General features: G+C 43.6%; 1 protein-coding gene across 1 annotated transcript in view; it reads right to left on the bottom strand.

Annotated features, from left to right (window-relative positions):
- Positions 1–271: 271 nt before the first annotated feature.
- ERI1 (exoribonuclease 1) overlaps positions 272–22,237 on the bottom strand; it is a 110,961-nt gene continuing 88,995 nt past the window's right edge. Inside the window, exon 7 of the mRNA XM_082715538.1 lies at positions 272–1,255. Within this exon, the coding sequence (XP_082571664.1) occupies positions 1,220–1,255 (36 nt within the window). The 3' untranslated portion in view covers positions 272–1,219. The remainder of the gene's footprint in view (positions 1,256–22,237) is intronic.

The following is a 22,237-nucleotide window of genomic DNA, read 5'->3' as shown; positions in this document are numbered from 1 at the left end:
TCTTTAATACCCACCACCTGGTTCCCCCAACCTCCGACTCCCCGCCCCTTCAAAACCCTCAGATTGTTTTTCAGAGTCCATAGTCTCTCATGGTTCATCTCCCCTTCCAATTTCCCTCAGCTCCCTTCTCCTCTCCAACTCCCCATGTCCTCCATGCTATTTGTTGTGCTCCACAAATAAGTGAAACCATATGATAATTGACTCTCTCTGCTTGACTTATTTCACTCAGCATAATCTCTTCCAGTCCCATCCATGTTGATACAAAAGTGGGGTATTCATCCCCCACTTTTGGTGGAGGCATAAAACTCCGTAGCATATATGGACCACATCTTCCTTATCCATTCGCCCATTGAAGGGCATCTTGGTTCTTCCCATAATTTGGCGACCGTGGCGATTGCTGCTATAAACATTGGGGTACAGATGGCCCTTCTTTTTACCACATCTGTATCTTTGGGGTAAATACCCAGGAGTGCAATTGCAGGGTCATAGAGAAGCTCTATTTTTCATTTCTTGAGGAATCTCCACACTGTTCTCCAAAGAGGCTGCACCAACTTGCATTCCCACCAACAGTGGAAGAGGGTTCCCCTTTCTCCACATCCCCTCCAACACATGTTGTTTCCTGTCTTGTTAACAAGACAGGAAAGTCACTGTTTTTAAATGAAGCCAGCTTAACGACTATAAATGGAGAGATGACATGAGTGACAGTAGCGTGTATGTCAGTCTCTAGACAGATGTGGGTCTGCAAAGCTCCCATTCTCCATCAGGAGGAGGACCTTGAGTCGTGTTGTGTGTCCGCCACCTTCCCACGCACACAGCGATTCCACCAGTGGGTCTGTGCAAGCCTGACTAGCTCCTTCAAGGGAGCAGGACATTGATTAACATTCTCCACCGAGCTCCCCACTGCCAGGGACAACACTTAGAGCAGCCCTGGTATATATGAGAGGGACACACGGACTGAAACTTCATAAAGGAGGCTGTGATATTGGGGTTGTCTCCTGTGAGCGTCAGAGGTAAAAATAATCATAATCATAAGATCTCACAGGTCTAGTTCTGAGCTTATTTCTCAAGGCGTTTTGGACGAAGTGATCAGCACTGGCCTGAGCCAGCATGGGCCCCGAGGATCAGCCCGGAAACCTCATGGGTTTGTGCTGGTTTCCATCTCTTGGCAGCCCCATAATCATCAGAGGAGGGGAACACCTCTCCACACTCCCTTAGTTCCTTAGGGATTCTTCACCAAATGAGCACTGGTTAGACCCTTGTCACGGAGAAGAAAAAATACCAATCAAAGAAGCTCATTTAAGTGAATTAGTAAAAGGAAAATATTTCACCCAACTTGAAGAAAACTTACCTTGTTCCTAAAAGAGAGGTTGCTTGAAGATACCATGCTTAGAGTTTGTGTCTAGTGAACTGAAAACCAGGCATCTGCCCTTGATTTTAAAAGTTCTTGTCTGGGGGCGCCTGGGTGGCTCAGTGGGTTAAAGCCTCCGCCTTCAGCTTAGGTCATGATCTCAGGGTCCTGAGATCGAGTACCACGTCAGGCTCTCTGCTTGGCAGGGAGCCTGCTTCCTTCTCTCTCTCCCTCTCTGCCTGCCTCTCTGCCTACTTGTGATCTCTGTTTGTCAAATAAATAAATAAAATCTTCAAAAAAAATGTTCTTGGCTGAGGGGCGCCTGGGTGGTTCAGTCAGTTAAACATCTATCTTCGGCTCAGGTTACAATCCCAGGGTCCTGGGATCGAGTCCCAGGTAAGGCTCCCTGCTCAGTGGGGAGCCTGCTTCTCCCTCTCTCTCTGCCCCTCCCCTTGCTTGTGTTCTCTCTTTCTATATCTCAAATTAATTAATTAATTAAAGCTCTTAAAAATAATAAAAAATAAAAGTTATTGGCCATCTATTTCCTTTTTTAAAAAGATTTATTTACTTGAGAGAGAGAGAGCATGCGACCATGGGGAAGGGCAGAGGGAGAGGGAGCATCTCAAGCAGACTTCCCGCTGACTGTGGACTCAGGGCTCAACACGGGGCTTGATCTCATGACCCCAAGATCATGACCGGAACCAAAATCAAGAGCCAGATGCTTAACCGACAGAGCCAGCCAGGCTCTCCTTCTGTCATCTGCTTCTTAATAATTGTCTTACTTGAACAAAATCCTTGTTGGTGTGTCCCTCTCACCATTCTTTAAGCTAGTTTTACATTTTGCTTTTTCGATGGTTTCTACTTGCTCATTCCAAAACAGGTATGAGCCTTTTTTTTTTTTAACTTATTTGTATTTATGCACCAACCCATACTGTTCTACTTCTGTTGCCAAGAACTTACGTTGCCAGTGTAGATAAGATCACCTGATCTGTCCACTGCCGTTCAGAGGGGCAGGGACTTCAGGACCTGGAGCTTGGGGGTAACACACAAGGCTGGTCACATGGCCTTGGGGGCCATCCAAGTCCACCGATGGGAGGAATGATCAGAGGAACCAGCGAGAACATCAGTGCCAGCCCAGCATTGTGAGCCACTGCTGTACCCTTGGGAAGAACGTAAACACTACCGCTACCTTGACCCAGTAAATCACTTATCTTTGTCGTGCTAGTGCATCTGTAACATCTGGAGGTGACAGCAAACATGGGGACACCTGCCCAGGGCTGGGTGTTCCCTCCTAGCTAGCATTGTTTGTCCTGATCTGTAGAAAGTATTTCATCAGCCCTGCCAAGGGCTACAGCATGTCCATGCAGCATGCATGTGAAACAGAGCCCCGGAGAGGGCAGACAGGGTTTTCAGAGATCAAGAGATCAGGTGGCTGGACACACAGCAGCCAGGGAAGGCGGGGCCCTAGGGATAGAGCTCTATCTGAAGTCCCATTTCATTTCGAAACTTAAAAAACACGACCCTGCTTGATGTTGGTTCTCCATCATCTGGCTGCTGCCTCTCTCCAGAGCCTCCATTAGCCAGATCCACTGCCACCCGCTGACTCACCGTCTACCAATGCCAAGTTGCTTGGCGGTCCCCGCAGAACCCACGCTCTTTCCTACCTCTGGGCATTGCTCATTAAATTCTTTCTGCCCTGTCGATTCAAGGCCCAGTCCTTGGCTTGTAGAGACATTCAGGCATAGTGGTTGAGTGAAGCCAGTGAGACCCCAGGTCCCTTTTCTGGATGTGAGCTGCACGAGCTGTTAGAGTTAACTTGTCCATTCTTTAAGACTCCTTCTTGATCTCTTTCCCATAAATGAGAGACCTGACATGTGTCAGCAGTGGGTTAATTCTACCTGAGACACAGATGCTGGTCAGAATTTTAACCTGGAGGAAATAACCCTTTGTATGAGATTTAGCCAACAAGACAACATAGCTAAAACAAGTATCTTAGCAAACGGAAGGATTTGCCTGATCTGAACTAAAAATACTCCGGGTGTGATGATGTCTCATCCCGTGTTAGCAAAGCACTGATCATCACGGTTCTTAGTTGCTATGGTAATTTTCTCTATTGACTTGATTCCCATGGGTGAGGGTCCCACGGCCCTGCCATTCCCCATCATTAAGGCAACCTTACAAGTTATCAACCAAACTAGGACACTCTTAAAGGTCAGAAGGATTGATATTAATAATTATTCCAATACAACACATATAAAAGGACAGTTTCTGGATGATGGGTTTCTACCCCTCAGGCTTTATGGTGTCCCATGCAAACAGGCCCTCAACAAGTGATTCCCAACTGAATGTACTTTGGTTTTTTTCTCCCTACTTTCAATGTCTGGTCCTTGAGAGCAAGGTTGATGTCTACTGCTTCTTGTAGATTGCTTATAATGTTAGATATATAATAGTTGCTCAAAAAATACCTGTTGTTTGCCTTAAGGTGAGATGTTCTTTCCAAGTGAAAACCTATCCTCAGTAACTATAAAGGTAAGAATAGAACTTTGCTGAGAAGTTAGGGCTAGAATATTTGGGTGGGTCTTTAGCAAAGAGAAAATAGTGTTAACTCTGAATTAAAACTCTCCCAAAATACTGTATGTGCCAAAGAAAACTCAAGTCAATGATCAGACCTGAAATATGTCCTTAAGATGGTAAAATCCTTCTGTCTCTTGCTGAGTTAGAACAAGATAAAGGTCATGGGCTTTAACTAATCTTAGGACTTTGTATAGTATGAGAGGTAGTAGGAGAGGAGCTTGGAGATTATTTTGTTAAGAAAAAAAAAGTAATAAAATGAATAGTTTTAGGCAATGCCAGCTTTGGTAATGATCATGGGACACGATAATAGTAAAATGACAGACACAGACTGTAAACAAAAGACAAAACCTTGGGCCTCCCTGTGACTCCTACTGCCTCACCTTACAGAGGAGAAAACAAGGACCCAGAGCGCTTAAATGACATCTAGCTACCTGTTGCCATTCTGGGAAACTCTTGCTGTGAGAATTTAACAGCATCGGTGATTACTGTTGCAGTCCTGGGAAATTTAAATCTTTGCTCTAAAGCATGAATATTGTCACCTTTTAGATAGGGAAATGGAAACTTTTCAAAAGTTTTGCCAAGATGAGGGTCTTCCTTGTTCTTTCCTGACTCTACCCCCGACCAGTTCTAAGTGAGCAAATGTGGACCAGCTCTTAGAAGCAACAGAAATGTGAAGAGGGAGAAGGCAAACAGAAGTTGTGGGCAAAAGTGGTGACATCTGCCCCCCCCCCCCAAGCGTGAAAGTCTGCCCTTTGCCATCTTTGGCATGCAGACGATAAAATGTCAACATCTGATGTTGAGATCCCCAGAATGAACTGGAGAGTTCAGTCTCCGAGTACATTGAGGACATGTTTGACAAGTCAGAAAGCTCCATTTAAAAACTGTGTTTTAGGGATGCCTGGGTGGCTCAGTTGGTTAAGCAGCTGCCTTCGGCTCAGGTCATGATCCCAGCTTCCTGGGATCGAGTCCCACATCGGGCTCCTTGCTTGGCAGGGAGTCTGCTTCTCCCTCTGCCTCTGCCTGTGTTCGCTCTCTCTCCCTCTCTCTCTCTCTCTCTGACAAATAAATAAAAAATCTTTAAAGAAAAAAACAAACAAAAAAACTGTGTTTTAGCAGTGACCAGAAATATCACCTTTGTAAGATCACTTTCTTTTTCCAAGTCTCTCCTAATATTTCAAGGATCTTCGCTGAGACAAAGTTATGAGAGGCAACACCTTGGCGTCTGTCATTCACATAGACCACAGAAAGGCTCAATTCATTTCCCAAAGTTACACAGTGAGTCAAAAGGACAGTACGGTTCATCCTCCTAACCTCCTACTAGAGCCATTTCTGGGGATGAAGAATGTGGAGGCCTCTCCTGGCTGTGTCCCAAGCTGCCGTTCTCAAAAAAACAGCTCCAACACTGTGAGTCCGTGCCATAGACCTCTTGCCACTCCACTTTTTTTTTTACCCCCAACAGAATGCTTTTTCCGGCATGATTATTAAAAATTGGGGGGGGGGGGGGTACACGTGGGTGGCTCAGTGGGTTAAGCCTCTGCCTTCAGCTCAGGTCATGATCTCAGTGTCCTGGGATCAAGCCTCCCATTGGGCTCTCTGCTCAGCGGGGAGCCTGCTTCCCCCTCCCCCTCTGCCTGCCTCTCTGCCTACTTGTGATCTCTCTTTCTCTGTGTGTCAAATAAATAAATAAAATCTTAAAAAAAGAAAATAGGGTGGGGTGGGGAAGCTGCCTGAGTGGCTCTGTCAGTTAAGCATCTGCCTTTGGCTCAGGTCATGATCCCAGAGTCCTAGGATCTAGTCTCATGTTGGGCTCCCTACTCAGTGGGGAGACTGCCTCCCCCTTCGCCCCTCATCATGCTCTCATTCTCTCTCACACACACTTTCTGCCTCTTAAATAAATAAATAAAATCTTCAAAAAAAAAAATATACGTATATATGAAAAAAAGAACCAGGTAGGTTGAGGGAGGGAAGAGGCAGACCTTGGAGATTCCAAAAACTGACAAGATTTTGGTGTCAAGAAGGCATTTTAGTCAGGACTTTGATTCTTCAATTTATCTGATCATAAAAACTTGTAGACTGATGAATTCCTCAGAGAACAGGTCCCACATCCAACCCACCATGCTGTGAGTCTAAGGTTGAGCAGAGTGACTGAAAGGCAGGCATGGAAACGGAGTCCTACAAGGGAATTAGAATATAAACAATCCTTTCTTCCCACCCTGAACAGGTTAAGCAGGTAGATTCTTTCTGTAGGTGGGAAAGTTTAACCATGCAACCCCGGGGCATAGGCTACCAAGATAGAGGACTACTGTATCTTCGAACTTGGTCCCTCTGTAGGAATTAGAGCCCTAGAAACAAAAAGTGGCCTAGCCAGATCAAGGCACCCCTAAGTAATGATGGGTGGCCAATGGCACTGGTTAGGAAGGGAGGCTTTATCTGGAGTCAGAGACTGAAGAGCACCATGTTAAGATCCTGGTTTTCTTATTTGCGTCTAGTTTTAGGAAGATATCTGTGGAGTAAATATATTGATGACACTTACTCTGGACACTGTTAAATTCATGGTTCACATGCAAGATTTGGGCAAGGTCTTTCTAGCTCCAGCCACCAAAAATAAACCTTAGAATTATGCTGTTAAAGGCTTTGGAAAAGATCTCAGAGTGTATCCCGACTCACTGATGGGGAAGGAAAGAAAAGCACAGTAACTTGCCCAGCATCACACTAGGATGTTAGCAACAATGAGGTCTACAGCCGGAATCCTTGACTTTCAGATGAAAGCTTGTCTTCTCAATGTCACAAAACAAACTGAGGGGGGTCGGGGGTCGGGGTGTAGGGAGAGGGTGGGGTGGGTATGAACATTGGGGAGGGTATGTGCTATGGTGAGTGCTGTGAAGTGTGTAAACCTGGTGATTCACAGACCTGTACCCCTGGGGCTAAAAAAAAATTTATGTTTATAAAAAGATTTAAAAATTTTTTAAAAATTAAAAAAAAAAAGAAAGAAAGAAAGCATGTCTTCTACAACTAGGGAGATTCCCTCCCTTTGGGGTTCCTGGCACTGCCGAGGCCATTGGACCTAGATATTCTCCCTACTGAAGCAGGAGACAAGGGCAACAGGAAGGTAAATATTTATGTATTTATATGACAATGAATTACATTACCATGTTTTGTCTGCAGGGAAAGAGAGGTAAGACCTATCACCATGCTTATAAGAAAAGAGCCCTTAAAGTCAGGCAGATCCAGAATTTAGTCTTTCCTCCACATGCCTTCTGCTGTGTGACTGAGAGAAAAATCACTTGATCTGTTTAGGTCTCCCTAATTCTTTTGCAGAATGAGGATTATAATCATGCCTAATTTAAAGGTTCTGGGGAAGACTAAATGAGATCTGCCTATGGAACACTTAGCATGGTGCCTTGCAACAAATACATAAGCTATTATCAATACTTTGGCTTCTTCATATTAGTTGGCCATGACCAATCAGCTCCACTCAAAGTCACCTTGAAGGATGTCCATTTCCAAGAAAACTCTCTTCTGTGCCCTGGAGACCAGTTTCCTAAGATGGGGTACTTTATGAGCACCTTAGCAGAGCTGGGACAGGGATCCCAGACTGGGTGTATTTCTCTCATCAACACAGGCACGCACATCCCTCCAGCTAAGCCTTAGCACTCACTCCACTTGCTTCAAAATAAAGCAGTTTTTTCTGCAGCTGGCAATAGATTAGCTCCTCTGAGACCAATCCTCCTGCAGGTAACAGCCATAAACTCTGTGTAAAATATCAAAGACAATGACCAGAAGGCACCAGAGAATGGCCAGGAGCAGGTAGAAAGTAGAAAAGCCAATACTTTGAAGAGGGAAAAGGCACTTGGGGAGTTTCTGCCCATTTCAAGACTTTTTTCTCAAGCTCCTGCTCCTGACCCACAGGATCCCTGCAGCTTGGATGGAAGCAGACAGTTTTAATAGTGTGATGCACCCTCTGTAGCTGGATAATGAAGAGGAGAAGGATAGTTCCAGAAAGAAGGCATCTAGAAAGAGAAGACCCAAAATTCTGCATTGAAATTTTCCCCATATCTCTGACTGACCCTTGAATTCTGCAAATGTGGGAAAAACTGCAAAGAACCCATGGCTAAAAGAACTGAGCACAGATTTCAGCCTCTGATCACTCAAGGTATACAGATTTTGGAGTTTAAGGCCAGCCAAGTTACTTGCTTGGGAACAACAACAACAACAACACAAGAACAGAAAACAAAAAACAAAAAACACAAAAATCTATCTCTTTGGAAGAATATATGAGAATCCAGACTCCCTGTAATGCATTATGATAATAGCTGCCATATAACCTAAAATTACATGATATATAAAGAATCAAAAAATGTGACACTTTCTAAAAAAAAAAAAGTAATCAATGAAGAACAAACCTGAGAAGACATAGATGTTAGAATGAGCAGAAATATGTTTGAAAGCATCTATTGTAACTATGATCAAAGGCATAAAACAAAATACTCATAATAATGAACAAAGAGGAGATCTTAGCAGAAAAAAAGAAACTAAAACATAACTAAGAAATCTTAGAACTAAAATACCCAATATCTAGCTAAAAATTTCTTTGGATGTAGTTGGCATATTACTCAAAAGCGAATATTGAGTCCGTGAACTTGAAAATAGATCAGTAGAAATTATCCAGTTTTTTTAAAAGAGGAAAATTTTGAAAAAAAAAATGAACAGAACTTCAGTGACTTGTGGCATAATATCAAAAGGTCTAATATGAGTCATTAGAGTCCCAGAAGGAAAGAAGAATGCAAATGGGACAGCAAATAAATGTTTGAAGAAATAATGCTTAAAGGTTCAGTGAAAGACAATAATTTAAAAATTTCCAAAAAAATCAACAAATTCCCAAATATGATCTATACAAAGAAAATCACAACCAGGCACACTGTAGTCCAAGTACTAAAAAACAAAGACAGTCTTTCAAGCAGCTAGCAGAACAGCATCTTATGAAGCATCATTGTCAATTTTCACTGACTCCTTTCTAGAAACAATGGAGGACAGAAGACAGTAGAATAATATCTTTCATAAATGTAAAAGAAAAACAACTGCCAATTCAGGATTCTATATCTGGTAAAAAAATATTTCAAGAATGAATGGGGGAAAATGCATTTGGTGAAAGAAAGACATTTCCAGACAAACAAAAACTAAGATAATTCTTCACCTGCAGATCTGAACTACTATAGTGTAAGTTCTTCAGGATAATGAAAAAGCTATAACAACTAGGATTTACAAAGAGATATGAAGAACATGAAAAATGGTAAACATAAAATATCTTCCCACTGAATTTCATAAATGATATGTATATGTATATAAATTCATAGATGAGTATATATGGATATGAATAATGTGTATAGATGCATGACAACTGTATCATAAAGAACAGATTAGGAAAAAGGACCCCACCAATTATAAAGTTTTTATATTTTACGTGAAGTGGTATAAAAGTAGACCATGAAAGTTAAAGATAGGCGTTTTAATCCTTAGAATAACCACTGAAAGCTAATTCAAAGAGGCATTACTAAAAAGCCAATAGACAAATTAAAATAAACTTCTGAAATATTCAGATAACTCAGGGATGGCTGGGTGGCTCAGTCGGTTAAGCATCCAACCTTGGCTCAGGTTGTAATCTCAGGGTCCTAGGATGAAGCCCCATTGCACACTGTGCTCAGTAAGGAGTCTGCTTGTCCCTTTGCTCCTCACCCTGCTTGTACTCTCTCTCTCTCTCAAATAAATCAATACAATCTTTAAAGAAAATTTAAATAAATAAATAAATAGTTCAATTAACTCACAAGAATGAAGAAGGAACAGAGGAACAAGAAGTAGATGAGACCAACTGAAAACAAATAGAAAAACAATAGACTTAAATCTAACCAAAATAATAATTGCACTAAATATTAATAAACTAAACATTCCAATTAAAAGGCAGAGATTCTGTTACTAGATGAAAGAGCAAGACCTAAATAGATAGTGTCTTCAAGAGATGCACAGAATATCTCAAGACATGAGGCAGTGTCTGGCTCAGTCAGTACAGCATGTGACTCTTGATCTCACGGTCATGAGTTCAAGTCCCACACAGGGTGTAGAGCTTACTTTAAAAGATGATAGATAGATAGATAGATAGATAGACAGACAGACAGACAGGAAGGTATAGATAGATAGATAGATAGATAGATAGATAGAAAGCAAAAGTAAAGAAAAGAATGGGAACAGACACACCATGCAAACAGTAAGCATAGTAAGACTGAGTAGCAGTAACATCAGATGAGGTTGACTTCATAATGATTAAAGTATTGATTTATTAGGAAGACATAACAATTGATTGTGTGTATATAATCGGAAGTATATGTAACACATATATATTCCAAAAACATATATAAACACATATATTATATACATATATATGATCTATAATGATAATATATATAATTGAAAGTATATATAACACATATATATTCCATATACATATATATATAAATACATATATATACATATATATATATATATATATATATATACATATATATATATATATAATGAGGACAATACATGTGACATTTTATTATCCTACCAGAGAAGATAATAGTGGTAGGAGGTTCTGGTGGCAGGTGGAGGTGCAGGGAGGCACGATACTCAGGGAACTATACTCAGGGAAGCACTAGTGAGGCATTCCACCTCCCCACACAGGACAAAACCTGGGTCATTTTGTATAACCTTATGAACAAGACAGCAATGTGTTCTTAGCCACTCTTTGGTATAATTTCCAACACAACCTGGGCATCATTTGGAAAAGCTTCAGTGGAGCATATGAATAATTGTATATATTTATAACTAATAGTCATATCCATTTGAAATCAATAGACTTTCTCGAAATCTTTGAGAACTTGCCCTCTGCCTGCCATTGTGCTGCATGCTATAAGCTCTCTGCCTTCAAAGAGCTTAAAGGATGTTTGGGGCGATAAATCAGAAAGACAAAAACAATCCTTCACAATAGAAAATGAACCGAAGTTTCAAATAATCAGTGCAGATACAAAGTCACTCAGGTAGGTGGGCATTTAAAATGGGTAGGATTTGGTAAGGGATTCCTGGGATGGGTGTGCTGTGAGCAAAATTTCAAAGGCAATGATCCAGCTTCCCAGGAAACAAAGAGCTTGGCTCTTCGTGTAGCAATCCTGCCCTTCAGATGAATGGAGCGGATGGAGACCTAAGGTTATTGTTGGCTCAGTCTTTCACCATTTAAAAAACAATGTACACGTTTGGATTAAAGCTATGCAAACAATGATCAGGGACTGTGGGCCAGATGTACCCTACAGGAGGTGGGAAGAAAGCAGAAATCCCTCTTCACTTCATGCAGGGAAGATATGTTTATTGTGCCAAGCAGAGCCCCTAAAATGGTGCAAAAAGCCAAGGTCTCCGTGGTTGGTGTGATAGATTTCCCAGGCAGGAGATGGCAGAGGGGCTCTTTCCTTCTCTTTGAAACAAGAGAGAACCATTTACCCCCGAGCAGAAGCAGGCAGGGAATAAGGACTGAGTAGCGATCTCAGGAAATGAGGGAATAATGTCACCCTGCCCTTTTCTATGAAGTTCCTTCCTCTTTCCTTGATGGTCCCTCACCATTTTTGTACAGTGTCTACCTCTCGGAGGCATTTGCTTATCGAACATCTTGGATTTTTCTTTTCACTCTCTTGCATATGGGTGTCTCATTACCACTTGACAATAACTTCCCTCAAAGTCAGGAACTGCTTTCCTCTACCCTTTCAGGTACCCCTAAAGTCCAGGCCAGTGAAATGCCATGAGTGGGGTGCAGGGTTAAGCTCCATGGAAACAATCTGGATCAAGCTGGATTTGAGTAATGCAATTGCTGGAGCATAAGGTAAAAATATTTTTAACTTTTTGAGGAACCTCCAAACTGTTTTCGAGTGTGGCTGCACCAGTGTGCATTCCCACCAACAGTGCACGAGCGTTCCTTTTTCTCCACATCCTCCCTCAAACCTGTTGTTTCTTGTGTTGTTGATTATGCAACTTTCAAAAGAACATTTCTAATCCATCACTGAAACACACAAGCTACAAATAGTTACTGAGTGTCTATATACACAAAGCACCCAACCACAGACTAGGGTAGGAAGCTAACCACTTAAAGTAGGCTTTGGTGATATGGCCGACCTAGAAGAGTCTAAAGAAAGTTGTTTTTAAGTGCACAAATGAGCTCCCAAGAAAGAAAGTGAAATACTCATTTCCCCCAAAATGCAGAGGTTTTAAAAAATTTTAAAAACAAAAACAAGAACAAAATCCAGAATCCATCCTTCGCTGATATTGTGTCTTCTCCAAGGGACAGGTGGGAGAAATAAACATTCTATAACATGGTGATCATCATTGCTTCTAAATCTCTAACGTGAATCACCTGGGATCTCATTAAATTGAAAGTCCTGATTCTATAGGTCTGAGGCGGACTGAAATTCCTCGTTTCTAGCAACCTTCAAGATGCTGCTGATGTTGGATCTTGGCAGAGCTGGGTTTTATAGTAAATAGTTAGCTTGTGTATTCAACCTCAACAAGGCCTGACAGAGATATGAAGCTGAGAACTGAAATCCCTGCATTAAGTTAGAATGCTAATAGAGTGGCCTCCTCCAGTAAATGACAGCCTAGAAAAATCTACCCATTTGACCGAAGGTATCATGAGGAAGTTGTTCCGTTTCAGGCTGGAGTCTGGGTAGGGAAATATAGTCTCCCCTGAAAAAAATAGGAATTCTAGCCAATATCTAGCATGGATGAAGGATTCAAATTTACCCAAGTGGTCTAGAACACACTAAGTTCAGGGATTAATGTAAAAGCCTAGTCCTCAGCCAGGCTTTTACCCAGAACCCAGAGTTCTTGGCAGAAACAGAGGCAACCATTAGAAGTTGCCTCAAAACCTGGGCCACAAGAGCTTTTCACACACACACACGCTCTATGAAGCACAAATAAATAATCAGAAAGTACATGAGGAAACAACCTACTCTTTGCAAGAATGAGAAGGCAAAACAAAATCAAGAACAGACTTAAAAAAAAAAAAAAGAACAGACTTTATTCAATAGAATGGGAATCTAAAATAGAATATAAAAGGAATATAAAGAATGATTAAATACATAGCCCCAAAGACAAGGCATTATGAAAAAAAAATGATTTGAAAATTTTTTTTTCTCAAAATGGACAAATGTCATTACAAGATTAAAAGGCACATATAGGGGCGCCTGGGTGGCTCAGAGGGTTAAGCCTCTGCCTTCGGCTCAGGTCATGATCCCAGGGTCCTGGTATCGAGTCCCGCATCGGGCTCTCTGCTCAGCAGCGAGCCTGCTTCCTCCTCTCTCTCTCTCTGCTTGCCTATCTGCCTGCTTGTGATCTCTGTCTGTCAAATAAATAAATAAAATCTTTATAAAAAAAAAATAAAAGGCACATATAGGGGTGCCTGGGTGACTCAGTTGGTTAAACATCATACTCTTGATTTCAGCTCAGGTCATGATTTCAGGGTCTTGAGATCAAGCCGGAGTCCTGACTGGGGCTCCTGACCCAGCATGGAGTCGGCCGGTCCCTCTCTGTCTCTCTCTGTCCCGCGCACTGTGCATGCACATGTGCTCTCTCTCTCAAATAAATAAAATTTAAAAAAATTTTTTTAAAGTAAAATGCAATGTACAGTTTAACTGCAGACTAGCAAAACTGAAGAGAGAATAGCGTGAATTGTAAAATAGATCCTTGTAATTTGTAATTGTGAAATACCCATGCACAAGTTACCCATTATGAAGCCAGAGAGAAAAAGAGATAGGAAATAGTAAGAGGCATCATGAGCAATAGAAGATGGAAAAGAAGGACCAACATTTAGTCGGGTTTAAGTTTTGAGAAAATGAGAATTCATATTTGAAGATAGGGAGACATTAGTCCCAGACAGAAGAGAGAGAAATAAATGTATATCAACACAACCACGGCAAAGCTGCGTAACATACTCTTAAAACAAACAACTTAAGAGCAGCCCCAGGAGAAAGTAAGAAAGAGAGGAAAAACAGAGAGAGAGAGAGGAATAGGAGGAGGAGGAGTGGGGGAGGAAAAAAGGGAACTGAAGGAGACAGGAGAGAAAAACACCAATGAGAGAAAAAGCCGTATTATACAAAGGACAGCCCAACAAAAGCTTCCCAACAGACGCAAGAGGCACTAGAAGACAATAAAATAATATTTCCAAATTCTGTGGGGAAAAACTATTTTAATCTGCGATCCAGACAAGGTTAACGTACTGATCGCAAGTAGAGATGAAACAAGCTACATTCAGGCAAAGAGAATATACTGTTCACAGACCCTTAAGGAAAAGGATGGACTTTAAGAAGGAAATTAAACCTAAATGGAAGAAGGTGCAAACAGCCCCCAGATCTGAATCAAGGAGAGGAAAACAGTAGGTGGGCAAGACCAGAGGAAGGGGAATCAGAGGACATTTTTCGCCAACGAAGTTGTTGAAATGCACCCAATAAAGACATAAAAGCAAATACTCTCTCCCCTTCCCCTGCTCTGTTTTGTTTTGTTTAAGATTTTATTTATTTATTTGACATACAGGGATCACAAGTAGGCAGAGAGGCAGGCAGAGAGAGAGAGAGAGAGAGAGAGAAGGAAGCAGGCTCCCCGCCAAGCAGAGAGCCCGACATGGGGCTCGATCCCAGGACCCTGGAATCATGACCTGAGCCAAAGGCAGAGGCTTTAACCCACTGAGCCACCCAGGTGCCCCTGCTCTGTTTTTGGTTTTGGTTTTTTATTTTCACAGTACTTTCCATTACCTGACATTATACACTTTCTTTCCATTGTTCCTTGACTTTCTCTCCTACTAGAATCTGAAGTGCATGAGGGCAGGAACTTGACCTGCTGTATTCCCTGGCCGGGCACGTAACTGGCACTCGTGTATTTACTGAACAGGAGACAGGGAACCAGGTGGTGCAGAAAGGCCTCAAAGTGTGTGGAGTTGAGAAGTCCTTTTCTGGGGGAACTGGTGGTCTGAGGTAGAGGAGTAACTAACGTTTCTGAACGTCCTCTGGGTCCTGGGCCATGCACAGCTCTCGTTCTACGGAGGCTGTGCAGTGACAAAACCCTTTTGCTGGGGAGCAAAATGAACTGATCTTTCAATCTGGCTTAAAACACAAGCTGAGCATATTTTCAATCTCAGTTTATTGTTTGTAGACATTACTGCCTCTTTTCAAGGGAGTTGTACGTCCAGCGTGATGTCATGGCCAACTGAGGCAGAAGAGAGACCCGGCTCTGTGTGGCTGGGTAAAGTTTTCACACTCAGGACACATATATACTCAATACCACTTAATAACCTAGTAATTCCAGTTTCCTCCCACGTACCCATGTAGACCCCAGGCCACTGAAACCCTGAAACTCCGGTTCTAACAATGAATCACCGAAAATCAGAAGGTCCCATCCTGAGGTCACAGCCGGCCCCAATCCTTGTCAGCAAGCTCCATCCTCTTCTGTGTTCTCAGCTGTACAGTAAAGGCACCCACTTTCGGCCCCCTCAGGTCCACTAGCTGCTGCAGAGAAGTCAAAGCCAAGAGATGCTCTAGTTCCCACCATCAGCACCCACCCTGCCCCCCACCAACCACCTTGCAGCCGGTTCTAGAGACACACCGACCAAAATTGTCCTTCTTTTTTTTTTTTTTTTAAGATTTTATTTATTTATCAGAGAGGGCGGGGAGAGAGCGAGCACAGGCAGACAGAATGGCAGGCAGAGGCAGAGGGAGAAGCAGGCTCCCTGCTGAGCAAGGAGCCCAACGCGGGACTCGATCCCAGGACGCCGGGATCATGATCTGAGCCAAAGGCAGCTGCTTAACCCACTGAGCCACCCAGGCGTCCCCAGAACTGTCCTTCTAATGAACGGTGGCTGACACTGTGTTCTCGGTCAAGTCCTAACAGCATGAGGGTGAGCCAGTAAACACAGAACCAAGGGTAAAGAGCAAGAACCATCTCCCTTCCTCGCCTGCAGTTAACACAAAAAACGGAGAAGGCATTCTGGAGAACAGGCTTAGGAGCTGGCGAGCCACGCAGAAAACTCGCTGGCTGTACATCTACAGCATGAAAAGACAATGAGAAGTCATCCTGAGAAAAGCACGCAGAGCTGCCCCCCGCCACGGGCGGCCCCACCACCTGTCTTCTCGCCTTTTCTGATGGAACCACAATTGTTGTTGTTCGCACGCCTCTGCAGTACCTACAATCCTACGTTCTCCACCCACGACCTTCCTGGGCTTGAAACAAGCTCAGAACGAAACAAAGTAATCCGTCCTTTTTTTCCCTGCTCCCTGAACTCTTGCCAGAATGACTTCTTCTAGACAGTAGAATTGCTCTCCCAAAGCTGTGGGTAAGGCTTCCCTTCTGTACTCCATGAGTACAGGGGGTGCATGCTGGTCTTTCTGATCCAAAGCTTCATACATAAATGCAAATCTCAATAATGGCTAGAAGAAGGCAAAGAGGAACTGGTCTGGGCAATGATGTCAACACAGACTGTACTCTTTCCAAAGAGTGACTCTCCGAGCCTAGGGACCTTGGAGGTATTTGAAAGGATCCTGATTCAGGGCTCACTTTGCAGTAAGCCAACCATGTGGTTTCAAGTTCTGTTCTCTCACAGTTCCTGGGTGGATTCAGAGGGCTGAGTAAGTATCCTCTTTCCTCTCTCACTAAGTAGATTTAAGAGGTCCTGCTGTCCCCCTCGGCTGCCCTTTCTTGTCTATCATTCACCAGGCGTGTAACGGAGCTCCACACATTCAGAGAAGGGGCGAGAGAAGGGCTAGCTTGAACTTCGTCCCTGTTCTCCAGAAAGTGGCAAACTGGCCAGCTCCCACTCCTATTTGTCAAGACTGAGCAGAGTGGATGGGAAAAAGGAAGCAGAAGACACAGACTCGGATTCCAAGCGAGTTTTCTCTCTCATTTGGACAAGATTAAAACCACAAAATAACATATGAACTGTACAGACAACATTTGATTAGCACAATAGTGACTTGAGTCGGGAAGGGGCCCTGTTGATCGGAGAGGTAGAAAGAACTTCCTGGAGGGGGTGGGGTTGCAGGTTTGTCCTTGCGCTCTGCCGGCTAAGGCAGCAATTTCCTGAGAATCGGAGATCTTTCAGGTCTGTGGCATTCCGTAAAACCACCAGCTGGGCTCTTCCAGGGATACCTTCAAAGGTTCTAAAGGAGGGCAAGATGTGACCCTTTCTAACTGCCTTCAAGGGACACACAGGATGGGGATGGAGTCTGCGCTGCTGGTAGGTGGAAAAGCAGGGCCCTAGGTACGCTCCTTCCTGGCCTTCCCACCTAGGATCTGGAGCCCGGGGCTCTTTGCACACGAGAGATGAAGACTTCTTCCTGAAACCCGCCACCCAGATTTGGGGTGATAGTTTCCATTTCAAAATGAATGCCCATGATAGTAGCCTTGGTGGCTGCCCTGCGCTTGCGGCCGGGAGTGGGGTTTACGCTTGCACTGGAAAGGGGCTGATGCATCCGGACACCTCCGGTGCTGGTGGCGGTTATATTTAGGCCTGCGCTATGGGTAAACAAGCCAGCTCCTGCAATCTGCACCAGCAGAGCTCAAGAACAAACACAAAGGCAGGGCCAGTAAAAATCAAAGGGCAAAGTGCAAGCCTCGAACGAATCACTATGCACAGGCTTCGGTTTGGAGCAGGTGGTGCTAGTGCCGTGGGTGAGGTGCGCAGAAGTGGGGCTGCCTGCCCACCGGCTTCTCCCATCCTGCAGGGCCCACGGGGATTCGAATGAACCGTGCAGAACGCGCCTTCATGAACCATCATCCACTGTCCGGCTGCTATACCTATGGACGCAGCCTGTGCTTAAGGAAAGGCCATGAAACCTTGGAGAAGTCACATAATTTCTCCATGTTTAGTTTCTTAATCCATAAACACCAGCAATTGAGCCGCATCATACCCAAATGGCCCTCCAGCTTTAGGATTTGTCCCAGCTCGCCTTGCTGACTGCCTGGGAGCCAAGGCTGAAAGACACCTTTGTTTTCCCAACGCTGTTGACAGAGCGATCTGTTATCTTTACTACGTCCTTGAAGAGATCAGTTGAGCAAAAACACACTCTTCTCTCCTTCTCCCCCACTAAAGATGACCTACTTTAAAGCTGAGGAGTTAAAGGAAGGAAAACTTTACACCTTAGAGCAGTTCCCACCGCCCCCTCTCCCCACCCAGGGCTGGCAGCCCACAATGCCCCTCCAAGTGGGTTAGGAAAGGAGCCTCCTCCAGTGGGCAGAGCTCTGAAGGCCTCACCTCCCAGCCCAGCAGTCCCCGCCCCCGACCCCGGACTGCGGACACTTCCAGGTCCAGCACTACCCGCACCTTCTCCGTAGCAATGGAGCAACGGGCTGCAAGTAACAGGTGAAAGTCAGGGTGTGTGATGTCCTTGATGCCCGAGCCTTTTCCCTGCTTACAGGGCATCCTTTTCATCCACCCCCAAGGATTCTTCTGCTTTTTGATTCACGGACCAAGCTTCTTTCTCTGATGCACGTAATTAGTGTGGTAACACACAAATTCACAAAATACTGCAGTTTTTATTCACGACTCTAAACTTGTTAACCCCTCCAAGGCAGCGAGGGACAGAGTTGCCCTGTGCAAAATGCTTGACGTCTGTCGTGGGTATTCATTAAATAGTGTTGAATGAATGAAGGAATGGATGGATGGATGAAAACCAGCCTCGCAGTGGTTCTGAGTTGGTTTGGAGCTGTGGGTTTCTTTGAAATCTGAGGAAAGCTGGGGACATTCCCCGCTAAAATACATATGTACAAATATGCAAAATTCTACATACAGTTTGGTAGGGATCAGCAACCTCAACCTCAAGTAAGGCTTTATATTTTAAGCCAGGATAAAAAGGTATGAGTCTTTAAAAAGAGAGAGAGAGAGAGAAGAAGGAGGAGGTGGGGGGAGGAAGAGGAGAAGGAGAAAAAGGAACTAGGAACCCATACCAAGAACCTAAGTCTTTGACTTATAATCTTTTTTGTCCTAAAAACCCTTTATATAGACATTACTATCTCCAAATCCCCAGATAAGGAAAATAAAGTTTAAATAGCTTTTCCCCTGTGAAACATCAAAACAAATATTCCAGTCTCTTTCACTCCCAAACTTTTCAAAAAAAGAAAGAAAAAGAAATAAGCAATTCATAATATATTGCAGAGTGTGCATATCTTTCTGCTCTATCATTCTACCTCCAAATATTATACAGTCATGTCCATTGGTTGTGTTTTGATGGAGGAAGCCCTCTAAAGAGCTATGATCTAAGCCTAGTCAAAAAGAACTTAAATATAGTCATATATTTGGATTAGACAATTATAAATGATTTCTGCAGAGTTCTAGAGAAATATATAAAAATGATTTTTAAATCTTGCCTATCATATTTTGCTGATTTTTAGGCTAACAATTCAAATGAAACCAACAGAGGGGCACCTGGTTGGCTCAGTCAGAAGAATGTAACACTCTTGATTTCGGGGTCATGAGTTCAAGCCCCACTTTGGGTGTAGAGATTACTAAAAAAATAAATAAATTTTCAAAAAAAAAAAAATGAAACCAACATATCATCTAAACAGAACCTCCTCTTAGGCCTAGAATATCGTGCTGCTCCCACAACCTGAGGAAAAAGCCAAGCAGAAGACAGATGTCCTGACTTCAACATCTACCATCTCAGTTTTAACCCTAAGTGGTTATTACTAAGTGGTTATTAGTACACACTTGAAGGTCAGAAAAGCCAAGGTTTGAGTTCTGACTTCTTTGCGAGTAGGTAAGAGAACTTGGGCAAGTTATTTAATTTCAAAGTCTCAACTGCCTCATCTATAAATAAGAAAAAAATCATAGTACCGAGCTCATAGGATGCATTGGAGGGATTAAGAAATAATGCACTGAAAATAGTGCAATGCCTGGCACGTGGAAAACGTATGATTTAGGTCAGCCATTATTTTTCTCTTCTCCGCCATCTTCGTCTGTGTCTACGTTATTCTCCAGTGAGCTTCCATGAGCAGAATGATGGCCTGTGGCCAAAGAGACCTGGCAGTTCCTTAGAAAATTAAACATAAATTTACCACATGACTGAGAAGTTCCACTCCCTGTCTACCCAAAAGAAATGAACACATACGTCCACATAAGTAGCTGCACGCAGAGGCTCATAGCAGCATGATTTATGGTAGTTAAAAAGCAGAAGCAACACAAAGGTCTGTCAACAGGATAAACAGCCCAGTATATCAGACCATGGAATATCACAGAACGCCGTGGAATACCGTGGAGCACTACTCAGCGTGTGTTGTTGACACATGTTGCAACATGGATGAACCTGAAAAATAAACATGTTGAGGGAGAGAAACCATGCACCAAAAAGTACGTATTGCGTGATTATTTCTATAAAATCCTGAAAATTTCACACCAATCGGTAGTGTTCTTGTGCAGTTGTTGCTTTGGGCAAGATGTAGGGGAAGTGGGGGACAACACACTTTGAGGGCTGATGAACATGATACTATATTGTGACAATGGCTCTATGGATCTGTGCGTATCAAAACCCATCAAGTTGTATATTTTAAATAGGTACAGTTTATCGTATGTCAATTATACCTCCATAAAGCTGGATTTAAAATGTTTTAAAACCCTCTACAGTGGCTTTCAGAAAAAAAATGCACACTCTGCGATGTATTATGAATTGCTTATTTATTTTTATTTTTTCTTTCTTTTTTTGAAAGCTCCCTACCCACCTTCACCCTTCTTACTAAACTAAACTCCCTTATTTACTTTCTAAATCTCGTAGGATCCTCCGTACCTAACACAGTGCCTGGCACAAAGGCAAATTGTTAATGAATAAGGAACAGAAAATTGTTACAGGTCAAAGAGCCCTATGGAAAACAGGATACAAAGTATACTAGAGTACACCAGAGGATGGGGGAAAAAGAGCAGAAAATTGAATGGTCACAGAAGGCTTCAGGGGGGAGATAAGCCACAAAGCATCCTGATATAAACAGGAAGAGTGAAAAGGAGAGGGCCTCCCAAGGGAGCCACAGTGACAACACAGGCCAAGATGTGATGGAGCCTAGAGTTTGTTAGGGACGTAGGTGGGAAAAGTAGGCTTGTCTCCAGAGCCTTAATTCCCGCAGCCAAGGCAGCATTTAGGAGCGGCAAGATGGTCCTCTGAGACGGAAGGCAAGAATGCTAGCAGGGAAGGTGGGTGGAGGACAGTGGGAGGGACGTGAGCAGCATTTCCGAGACCAGGATCACAGAATCCTGGAGGCACTGAGCACTCCTCTCCAGCATGGCCGCAGGTGCCACCAAAACCGAGCTGCCCGAGCATGGGTCCTGGCCAGCCCTACACTGCTGCCCCTCCCCGCCTACCCTCATCCTCACCGGGACCGGGACCCTTCGCACAATCTGGCAGTGACACCATCCAAGCACTTCTCCTGGGACTAATCCCAGGCAGGCAAGAAAAAGACAATTGCCTTGGGGACCTTGGCTCTGGTTTGGGGCTGGTGACTAGGCCAACTGCTTAGTTAAGAACCACATGCAGGTGTCTTTAGACATCCTCGTTCTAATGCCTGATTTTTCCCCACCTTCTAAGGGCCTGGGTACTGGGGTTGGTTTGCAACCCAACTCTCTTTCTAAACTCAGCAGGAAGCACTTAAAGGGCCTGTCTTTGTTTGGAACAGAGAAGAGAGGAAGCAAAGCAGCTGAAAAGCTACTGTTTACTTTTCATTCAATGCTAAAGCCAAACACAAAGTGTTTGCTCTCTGCTGAATGCCCAGGAATGGAGAATTGTATTTGAGCCTCACGAATGGGACAGTAAATGTCCTATCTGCTTTGGTCCCCAGCGCTCCATTTAGATAGCACTCGAAGTTTACCAAGCACTTACACACGCGTTATCTCATTTGATCCCCAGGTCAACCCCAGGATGAAAGTGGAGATTATATGATTTCCGTATCACACATGACCCAGTGCCCTGGGGCTAGGAGACAGGGGCCCCGATAGGTGTTTCTTTAAAGAGGTCACTAAGGCTAAGTGACTTGCTCAGGGTCACCGAGCTGGTGAATCAATGTTTTCTCCCTGCCCCCATAGGTGTTCCTTAAACACCAAGCAAACATTAACAACTATAGACATTTGTACCACGGGTCGGGTCCAGGCCACGAATTTTTAATGCTGACTCCTTGCCATGACGCAGAGAGATAAGGGGGGGTACCAATTATTGAGCACCTATAACGTGTCAGATGCTTTCATTCAGCATCTCCTTCAATCTTGATGACCCAAAGAGC

The sequence above is a fragment of the Mustela nivalis genome, assembly GCF_964662115.1.
Source record: "Mustela nivalis genome assembly, chromosome: 20".
Lineage (NCBI taxonomy): Eukaryota > Metazoa > Chordata > Mammalia > Carnivora > Mustelidae > Mustela > Mustela nivalis.
Note: the sequence above shows the minus strand (reverse complement) of the source record. Positions and strands in the feature narration are given on the sequence as shown.